The sequence below is a fragment of the Grammomys surdaster genome, unplaced genomic scaffold, assembly GCF_004785775.1.
Source record: "Grammomys surdaster isolate TR1022 unplaced genomic scaffold, NIH_TR_1.0 125833, whole genome shotgun sequence".
NCBI classification, from domain to species: domain Eukaryota; kingdom Metazoa; phylum Chordata; class Mammalia; order Rodentia; family Muridae; genus Grammomys; species Grammomys surdaster.
In genome coordinates, this window is record NW_021620661.1 from 2,359,884 (window position 1) to 2,370,854 (window position 10,971).

General features: G+C 41.1%; 1 protein-coding gene across 3 annotated transcripts in view; it reads left to right on the forward strand.

Moving 5' to 3' along the window:
• The window catches only part of Dock10 (dedicator of cytokinesis 10), a 194,021-nt gene extending 185,823 nt beyond the window's left edge, over positions 1–8,198 (forward strand). For 2 of the 3 annotated variants that reach the window (XM_028789411.1, XM_028789413.1), the window contains exons 54-56: positions 3,523–3,623; positions 3,781–3,919; positions 7,443–8,198. In XM_028789411.1, the coding sequence (XP_028645244.1) occupies positions 3,523–3,623; positions 3,781–3,919; positions 7,443–7,562 (360 nt within the window). In that variant the 3' untranslated portion in view covers positions 7,563–8,198. The remainder of the gene's footprint in view (positions 1–3,522; positions 3,624–3,780; positions 3,920–7,442) is intronic. The other variant, XM_028789412.1, reaches the window with a different exon arrangement.
• Positions 8,199–10,971: the final 2,773 nt, after the last annotated feature.

The window sequence follows — 10,971 nt, forward strand, 5'->3', positions numbered from 1 at the left end:
GACTAAAATTCATTATATAAATGATTTAAACCATCATAAAATTTTAAAACATCCTTAGACACACTAAATTTGGCTTCAAGAAAAAGCTCTTCTCCCTAACCCTTCCATATCATATACTCTAACGAATAAATGAACCAATGAATACATTTTGCACTACACACTTACCTGTTGTAAAAACCTTATTTGTTACTTTTTTTTTTTTTTTTTGGTTTTTCAAGACAGGGTTTCTCTGTGTAGCCCTGGCTGTCCTGGAACTCACTCTGTAGACCAGGCTGGCCTCGAACTCAGAAATCTCCCTGTCTCTCCCTCCCAAGTGCTGGGATTAAAAGTGTGCGCCACCACCACCCGACTACAAAATATTTTTTAAAGAAAGAAAGTTTAATAGTTGAAAAATGTGCATTAGTGCTTATAGTCTGTGAGGGATACGACAGAGGCCTAGAGAATGGACAGCGGGTGACCGAGAGAAGGAAACCTGTCGGAACCACTGAGGAATACCGACAGCTTCAGTGGCTCGTAGAGGCACTCGTCCCAAGGCTGGACATCCACTCCTAAAACTAATGGTGCTAGCACAGGAGGGCTGGTGGGAACAAAGAAAGCAGGTGCCCACTAATAAAGAACAGGCCTGGCCTCTCCTGAGTGCTTTGAGGAGAAGGATGCAGTTGGACCCCAACATGTCCCTCATTGTGGGAAGGAAGGTGAGGTGACTCGTGAGACAACATTTAATCAGTAATCAACATAAAATAGTATCTTAATATACTAATTTTACAAATCAAAATTAACGTGAAAAGCCCATAGTGAACAAGGTAGTAACGTCTTATGTCTGGGAAGACTGCTCAGTAAGTAAGGGCATTTGTTGTATAAACATAAGGACCTGCATTCACAAATCAATAATAGTAATAATAATAACAACAATGATAGTGATCGATGATGGTGGTGTGGCTGCATGCACACCTGTAACCTCAAGGCTGTGGAGGGGGGCAGGAGATAGAGATGGGGGATGGGGGCCTTGCTGGTTATCAGCCTAGATCCGGGTTTAGTGAGAGTCCCTTCTCAAGGAAATAAGGCAGAGAGAGGTAGAACAGGACACCCGATGTACTCCTCTGGCCTCTGCCTGTGCACATAAGCACACATTCAGATATGCATGAGGAGGGGTGGCAAAGAAGAGAGAGAAAGGAAGAAAAGGAAGAGCTGTAAAATGGTTCAACAGGTAAAGTCCCTTGCTGCCAAACCTGAAGGCCAGAGTTCAATCCCTGGAACCTACAGAGTTGAAGATAACTGACTCCCACAAGTTGTCCTCTGACCTCTTTATGTGCATCGTGGCACTTATGCTAACACATACATACATACATACATACATACATACATACACACACACACTACACACACACAATAAATAAATAAATAAATAAATAAATAAATAAATAAATAAATAAATATGTCAAAGCAAATTTTTGAAATAATTAAAGAAAAAGAAGGAAATATAAAGTCTAAGATAAAATCAGATCAGTAGCAATGCCTTTCCCTGCTACATTTGACCTCTAACAAAAGAAAGAATCATTGATGCTGGTGCTGATATGCTCATTTCTCTTTCCTGTGTCCCCACTGACTGACTCAAAAAGACTGCAATAGTTACATTCATACTGAGCATTAAGGCAAGTCAGCAGCCCTGGGCACAGAGTTGGGTGGAGGAGGAGCCTGGAAAATCAAAGGGCATGTAACACCAGTGGCTGTGCCCATTGCACTGCAAAGCTCAGTGTCCAAGGGCATCTGACCTGGATACAACATTAACTCCCATCCTGTCATGGTTTCATCTCTGCTGCTCTTTTATTAATATTAATATTAGTTTTCTATTTATAAATGATTAATTATAAGTTGTTAAATTTATGATTAATGATTGACCGTTGACATTAGTTAATGTTGATATTGTCGAGGTATTATAAAATGCCTTGACAAAAAACAAGCTCAGGAAAACAGGTTCTACAATTCCAGTGATAGTTCGCCATTGTGAGAAGTCAAGGCAGAAGCTTCTCATAGCCAGTCACATCCCATCTACAGTCAAGAGCAAAGAGAAACGAATCCACACATCTTCACTTGCTTGCTTGCTTGCTCCTCTTGATTTCTCTCTCCTGCCTAGAGAATAGCGCCACCCACTGGTGGCTGTCTTCCCATATCAATTCACGTACGGAAAACAATCCCTAACAGACAAGCCCACAGACCAACCCAGTACTTTTTGACATCAATCTTTTGACATCAAGTATTTTTTGAAGCAATCTTTCATTGCCAGGTGATTCTCAGCTGTAGGGTTGAAAATTAAAGTTAATCATCACGCTTTCCAAAACCCATACCCATATTAGCAAGTTATATCACTAAGAGACATGAACTCCTCTATTCATGTGCATGTGTGGGAATAGAAGCTGGTATTGTAAAGCTGGGGCCAGGGGATGTGTCTCAGTGGTAGAGCACATACATATCATAGGCAAGCTCTAGGGCACAGCCTCCAGCACTGCAAAAATAAAAAAATAAAATAAAATAAATAAAATAAAATAAAATGGTCATGCATTCATTCAGCAACTCTGAATCTGGCCCAGATCTTTGCAAGGCTTTCAAGTGGCACACAGAGAAACATGGATTGCCAGGGCAGTATGCACACTGTTTCCTCTGTGGAATGTCTTTTCATAACAATTATGTGTTTATTTTAGTACTAACAGAAGAAAAAAATCAAACACTGGATGTCAAAAAGTACTAAATTTAACTTCAGTGAAAGTATTTAAGGAAAAGACCCTCCCTCGTTTTCCAAGTTGTTATAGAAAGGGTACTCGAGCAGTAGGTGAAAGCCACAGGAGGCAGAGGGGCTGTGTTTCATGATATTTCCTGGGGAGGTGTATTCAAACATCTGCTCATCCCAGACAGAGAACCAATGATAAAGCTAATAGTGATCGTATCAAAGTCCAACTTGGCAAACGAGTAAGGTTCTTTGGATTACTTACTGAAGTATGCATGAGGAGTTACTCACAGAAGCATGTATGACTCAGACGTCCCCAACACAGGTGACAAATCACATACGCCGAATCCCTGGAGCTCTCTGCTCAACTTACAGGCAGTTTGCTCCACAGGTTAGGGTCTGTTTCTTCCTTGCAAGTGTTGGTGCTTAGATACAACCTCGGGGAGGCATCTTGTAAAGCTCTTCAGCTTTCTGGGACTTGTCAAGTTTTGTTTATTTCCTAAGTCTCACTAGCCACCCTCTTACTTTGGGAGTGGGGATGTTTCAGTGCAAGGAAGCCACATCATCATAAGATGACACATGACTGAATTTGGCAAGGGGAACAGGAAAGGCCAAACTCTAGGGTATCTCATTAGTGGCTTACTGACCCTTAGAAAAATAACAGTTTCAGCAAGGATCCAAAGTGGTAGATTACAGTGTGGTGGGAAGGTGCCAGAGTACCATGTGATTGGTCAGAAAACTAACCCTCCTTTACCATGGAAATGATCCATAAAAGAGAGCTAAATCTCTTCTCCCCATAGGTCAATGCTGGGCCAATGGCTTATGCACGAGCCTTTCTTGAAGAAACTAATGCAAAGAAGTATCCTGACAACCAAGTAAAGCTACTGAAGGAAATATTTAGGTGAGATTGGAATGTACCTCTTTTAACTACCCCATATAGAAAGCCATGAATGGCATTCAAGGTAGCAGTCTACCTACCTGGTTTGGGACCCAAAGTCACTGAAGTCAACGCCTCTTCCTGTGACTGGCTTTTAATTTGCTTAATGTTGTGGTTAAAGGCAATTTGCAGATGCGTGTGGGCAGGCTCTGGATGTGAATGAACGGCTCATCAAGGAGGACCAGCTGGAATACCAGGAAGAACTGAGGTCCCATTATAAGGACATGCTCAGTGAACTGTCTGCCATCATGAATGAGCAGGTGAGCATCCCCTGGTGTGGCTCACGGTTCCTGGCTATTGCTAGAGGGACTGTAGAGTCTTTCCTTAGTGTACTGTTCCTGACATCAGCACTGTGATGTTGAGTTTCTCTCTCCCTATGTACAACAGCCCTTGGCCCAAACCACAGAAAGAGAACTGAAATGCTTCCACAATTTTTCAGGTATTTACCCAAGTCACACAGAGTGTTGGCTCTCTAGAATGTGCAGGTCTGGTTAGACACTAAGAAGCACAAGGTGGGAACCTCCTCCCCACCCCACCCCCACCCCCATTAAGGCCTGCTGCCACTCCATCATTCCCTTGAGGAACTCAATACCTAAGATATAGGGTGGCATTTCACATTTTTGCCACTAGGGGCTTCTATACCATGCTCAGAGTGAACCTCGGGATTTCCCTTGGGTCTTTTACCTTGAAACTTCCTTAACAGACACTCGACCACAAGCAGATGTCCGCAATTAGGAGAAAAGAAAAAAGATAGATAGATAGATAGATAGATAGATAGATAGATAGATAGATAGATAGATAGATAGATAGATAGATAGATAATTTGATAACATAATATATGATATATAACAAACTCAACTCCATAATCAAGTTGTTCATGATCCTGGGCATATAGCCACCATATTCTGTATGGCTTGCATGCATTGTGACCATTCAATAATGTCAGTATTTTGGAGGCGCTAAAAGCAAGCAGTTGAACATCAAGTGAACTTCCCTAGTCTGCTTAGCAGCGTCCATCCACCCTCACACTCTACTTGGGTGGTGACCTGTAGCCTTCCCAGCAACGTGATATCACTGGTTTCATACTGGTTCCCTCTCCTCCCCCTAACAACCTAGTGCCATCACCACAGAGCAAGGCAAATGCTGGAACTGTTATTTGTACCATGTGCAGGACATGTTCCTTCTTCCCTGTCTTCTGCCGCCCACTCCTTTTAACACTGCACAGTAGCTCAAGGAGGAGGAAATGGTAGGTTGATTTATGATGGAAAGAATAAGTCTCTGTAGATAGGATTCCCAACAGAGATCGTGTCAACTGGGGATTTCTGAGAGGTGGTGGGAATTAAACACCCTGGTGAAGCACACATGGGAGACATTATCAAATCTTGGATTTAAATGAGGAGATCAGATGTAAAATCTGGGAAACCACACTTGTCCCTCACTGTAAATCATGCCTGGCCTTGAACTGTCTGGCAAAATATTTTTCTCTTTTTTTCCTGGCAGCTCTGTCGTGGTCCATGTCTATACAGCTTCTGCTCCTCTGTGTCTAGCATTTCCCTCAGTACTGTGAGCAAAAGTGGTATGTTTTTCTCTTCGTATGTCTCTCCTGTCCTGCAGCCTTCTGTTCAGCCACCTCTCCCCATCACTAGCCCTGTGCCCCAGTCAACTTTGGTGACTCCGCTTCTGTTAAATCTTCATTGCCACTTGAAGACAGGTCACGTTGACAGCTTAGATTTCCAAAAGAAAGCTCATGCTCCTTCACCTCCTAAATGTATTTGAGCCCCTTCAATTCTTAAAAATAAAGAACCAAAAATGTTTTCATGATACTTCAAAATATAAAAGAAAAATCACAAAGGCCAGGTGTTGAAGAGGAGAAAAACGTAAAATGTCTTTTTGTAAAGGAAAACTTTAACAAGAGAAGAAAAATTTGGCTCCCTGCTTCCTGGAAACAAATCAAAGAGAAAAAGCTGATGGATGGCACCAATCTCTTTATTCAGTAAAAGAAATATATCTGTTGGAGAGAAAGGTGATTTTTCCTGCTGGTCTTGAGCGTATAATAGGGCCTCATCACATAGGTGACTATATAACGGAGTATTTTTCCTTTTTCTGAATGTGAACTTACATACTCCTGAAGCAGGGGCACAGGTAACTAAGTGCTGAGAGAGCTTATCAGATGAGCTTTGAAAATCAGAAATAACTTGAACTGACATAGAAACAGAAACACAAAATTAATTATACCATATGCACTCCAACAGGGCCAAGAAAAGTCTTAGCTTGAAAATTAGCAAAAATAACCATATTGTTAGGGGGAAACACTCATTATAAGAGGAAACAGGGTCATACCTATAACCTGCCTGTGATCTCAGCACTTGAGAGTACAGGAGAACAGGCACACTTCCAGATAATCACTGGCTACACGGCAAGTTTGAAAGCAGTCTGGGATACATGAGATCCTTTCTCAAAAAGTAAAAAGGAATGATAGTAGCTGGAGAGGCCAGTGAGGTGGTTCGTTGGTTGAAGTCTCTTGCCTGAAGCCCGATGACCTGAGTTCAACCATTGGGACCCACATAGGAAAGAGGGAACTGACTCTGACAGGCTGTCTTCTGGCTTCCACATGAACAACGTGTCATGTGTGCATGCATGCGCACACACATTTAAAAAAAAATAAAAGGAAAAAGAGATGAAACAGAACCAAAATAGAGTAATGCTGGTGTGTAAAATGGAGCTGTGGAAAACAAGTACTTTGAATTGGTAGTGACAAGGCACCCCTTCCTTTATTAGGCAGCCAGAATCTCACACTGTTTCATAAGCAACCCCAAACCAAAACCATGAAGACCGTTCCTTGGCTAGGGCCAAGGGAACTCATACCAGCATGCAAATGAAGCATAAATATAAGATGCTCTTTTGGACTGCATTTCAACTGAGGATGGCAGCAGAATCAAGTCAGCTGTGGCCATGAGCATCCAACTTACACAGAGGCGGGAGCAGAGCCGTTCTGTTCTGGTGCCAGGAAAGTGAGATATCAGCACGGCTTGCTGTCAGACGCAGATACACTTTAGACACAATAAAGAGCCAAATTATTTATGCACGATCTTGTGACCCTGACCCAAGGAAGGGTGTTAAGGCAAGCATGAGCCACTCTGATGCTGAGTGCTCTGTGGAATAAAGCTCTGGGATGAGACATCAGCACATCACAGTATGTGAGCTTAGTGAAGAAATCATAGCAGAAAACAAATACTCGCCAAATCTCTTCTGTAACAAAGATAAACTTCAGGGATGGAGCCGCAGTTTCTGTAGGGCTGTGGCTACTGTTTGCATACAGTTATTTTGATACAGCTGACAAAGTGTCATAGAGGCATACTGATATTATGTTCAGGTAAGTCAGATTGATTTTCTTATACTCCCATTAATGCAAACATTCAAGCGAGTTTTCCAATGTTTTCCCTTTTTGGATAGATGTTAGCAGTATAAATTATAAATTTTAGGAATAGAATAAGATACTGGAATTAATCCAATACATTTGCAACCACTTAAACATTTATGAATTCATATCGGACAGTCAGAGTATAGTAAAGCTACTTTGAACATCCCCATAGCAACCAGCATATGTGGGCTTTGAAGAAAATACTCTTCAGAACTACTTTGACTAGGATATTTTCCAAACTTACTAACACCCCATTGGGAATGAGTCACTGTTCTGGATTTTAATTCTGTGTTTGAGGATATGAAAATTGATCTCTACTTATTTTTATGTGTGTGTGTGTGTTGTATCTGTCTTGCTTTAAGATTACGGGCAGGGACGACCCAGCAAAGTGCGGAGTGGAGCGACCCTATACCACACGTGTAACTAGCAAGGGGACCACGGCTGTACCTGTGGTCTCCATCTCAACCAGTGCTGAAGTCTGAGAGGAGTCCTGGAGCACGTGATGCACCTCTCAGAGAACTCTCTACATTTTTGCAGCTAATCTCGGGGAAGAAAAAGATAGATTTAATTTATTTGAAGTTTTTACAGTGTTAATCTTGTTTACCTCGCTAGCTTGAGAATTTTGCCAGCCTCTGAATTTGCACATTTTCTATTATTCCTTTGTTTCCTTGGAGTAGTTTTGATCAAGCCATGCTAAACATTTGTTCTGAAATTCCAGTGAACGTGCAGCTTAAAAGCAAACTGAGTTTGCTTTTGGGTATAATTTGTTCAATTCAAGGTCTTCATACACGCATTTTAAAGGTCAAAGTGAATGTTTTTGTAACATTTAAGCATATTCCGATGTAAATAGAAGATTGTAAAATATATGGTTTTTATCACATTTCAAACAATGTTTTTAGTTGATACTTACGAAAGTACTAAAATTATATGGGTAACATTTCAGATGTTATATTAAAATATTTGTGTATGTGTAAAAAATGTTGATAAATACTAATCTTTAAAGTTTGTGGACTTCCTTTATTTGTAATATATGTGCTTTTAAGAGCAATGGGATGTGAAATTATAAAAGTATTTTGCTGTTGTTAATATGAATAAAAATTCAGTTACTTTGCACTTGATTTCCTTTGGGGAACTGGGTTGGTAGGGCACTCATCTGGCATGCACAAATGCCCTCAGCACTGAGTGATTCAGAAATGGCAGCAACACCTGCAATCCCAACACTCAGGAGGTGGAGATGGGAAAGGGATCAATTTAAGGTCATCTGCAGCTACTTAGCAAGTGAGGGGATAACATAAGTACCTGAGAAGAGGGCAAGTCTCTGCTGTGAATGGTTTCTTGGATAGCTATTGAACCATCCATACGCTGTGCTTTTAATGCCTTACCAAAAGCCAAAGAGGGACCCGAGCCTCAGCCTGGAGGATCCTCTAAGGATGAATTAAACACTTAGGGTCAATATGAACCAGAATCTTGATGTCTTTGGTAGCCACCCACACATCTTCTATTTCTGCACTCTGTAAACCTGTGGTGGGATCGTACTTTACTATCTCTTAGGAGGATAGCAAGGACATGTGATTTGCTATAAACACTGAAATGGGAAATATAAGCCACTGACCAAAATCAGTTTAGGTAGAGTCTTAAAAGCCTGAAACATCCCTCGTCTCCAGGTAACTACATTGAGTCAGACATACACATACCCCACCTAACACCATAGCTCATACTGTCAGAGAAAAACACAGTCTCGAGAGTTAACATCCCCTGAGACTCAGGATTGATTGTAGTTATAGCTTTATTTGTTCTCATGAGTGTGTCTGTCTTATTGAAGCTGTGAGTGATGATCAGTGAAGTTTGGGAAAGACTGACACATTTCATATGGTAGCCTATTTCCATGTCCCCATCCAACATCAACTGACCTGCGTACAGTTTCAGAAGGCAAGCTATTGAATGGCAGCATACAATTGCCCTTGACAGCAATTCCAAAGTTCTAGACTCAAAGAAAGGGATCTTAGTTAGGCTCAGCCAGCCTTTTGCTACCCTGGCTTTATTAGCCAGTATCAGCACAAAGAGAAAAGATGGGCATTAGAGGAAAGCTTCAGATATCATGAACACAAAAGTGACAGATGATATTTTTGGGTGAGAACTCTGACTTCTCAAGACACATCTAAATTCTGTCCTCCAATGCAGCTTACCACCTAAAATTGCCCAGTGTTAAGATGAATTCTAGCTCTGAAAGTTGCATCCCACACCAATCTGGCTCCTTGTCTCCTGTGCCTGCCTTTTAATTTTCTCCACTTAGATTGTTAAGCTGCCTTAGATAGTATTGCTGCTCAAGAAATCTACATCGATTGTATTGTCGATGTGCTATCTCCCCTTGGTCTTACCTACAGGTCTGAGCCCTCATGCACTTCTCCACCTATCCAAAGAAACTCTTGGCAACAGGTTGCTACCCAGATCTGGAAATGAGGCTTCTCAAAGTCTGTAAGGAAACAGTCATGAGAGACCCTTTCGACCTAGGCTAATGCCATCCTGTCTGCATCACAATTATTAGTATGATAAATGATTTTACTGTGTAAAATTTTTTTGCTCCAGATGTGGTTTATACAAGAACTTTAAATACTCTAACAAGACCAAGGCCTCTTCCCCAAACAGTGCTGAAGCAAGCTCTGTACCATTCCAGTCCTTCTCTTCATCATACTAAATATATCAAATAAGCAGGTAAGTGACTAAATCCAACATACATGTCTTATCTCCACATAGGATTTTTTAAATTACATATCAGCACATCAGTGTCAAGTTCATTTAGAAAGAATTCTAGTTTCCTGTTGTCTGTTGAAAACCAGGACATTTGGATTCATGTTGGATTCTTATCTCCCATAAAACATTGAATTTAAAATAAGACAGAGTTAAGCCTTACGTATGTGCTTTCTGGCTTGCCTCTGTCATCACCAGGCCCTAATCAACCAGTACCAATTAGGTCACTGTGTGTGTGTGTGTGTGTGTGTGTGTGTGTGTGTGTGTCCCCTAACTGGAACGCATATGCTTAAGCAGACTCCAGGACAGACAAATATTTTGTGTCTAATTGAAGAGAGTGTAGCACCCACTTTCAAAACAAGCAAGATACATTTATTTTTTGACACATGTTTCTGAGCCATGTTAAACCTTCTGAGACAGACACTGGTAAGGCTACTGTCCAGTACTGGGACCACATGATTCTTACAGTAAGTGTGAGACTGCATCAAGTTCCCTGATAATTTGCTACCCCAAAGCCTTGCAAGGAATGGTATGGGAAAGTGATGACCTGATTTTGAATTGCCAAGACATTAAATCTCATTTTGTATTCTTTTTATCTCTATATAAATTGGCCTTAATTCCTCAAAATAAACTCAGATTTTAAAGACTAGTAGTGAAGTCTACTGTTCTGTAGAAAAAAAAAAACCTGAAAATGAGCCCCAGACACCTAGTACAGAGTATATCTTACACAGAATGGTAGTCCTGGCTTTGTCTCTTTACCCAATAGTCAGCCCACCCAGTGGCTATCTCTATCTTCATTCTCATTTCTAAGTGCAAAATTCCAAGACTGTAAAGAAATTAGCACACTCCTTCAATTCTGACAGCAGTTGCCTTAGAAACGAGTGTGCATTGTCCGAACCTCACGCCATGCATTTCTGTTTATGTTAACACTCACTGACAAGTCAATATCAATGGAATAGCTGATGTGCTTTCTTCAGGATGATTGATGGCTGGCTCTCTACAGCACATGACCCTTGAGAGATGGATCATGTCACGAGCAAACTGGCTTTCAGAACACTAAATACTGTTCTGCACAAAGATTTCACCATATTTTCAGATTGACGATTCATTATTTCATATTAGTCAAAGTCCAAGAGCAAAAAA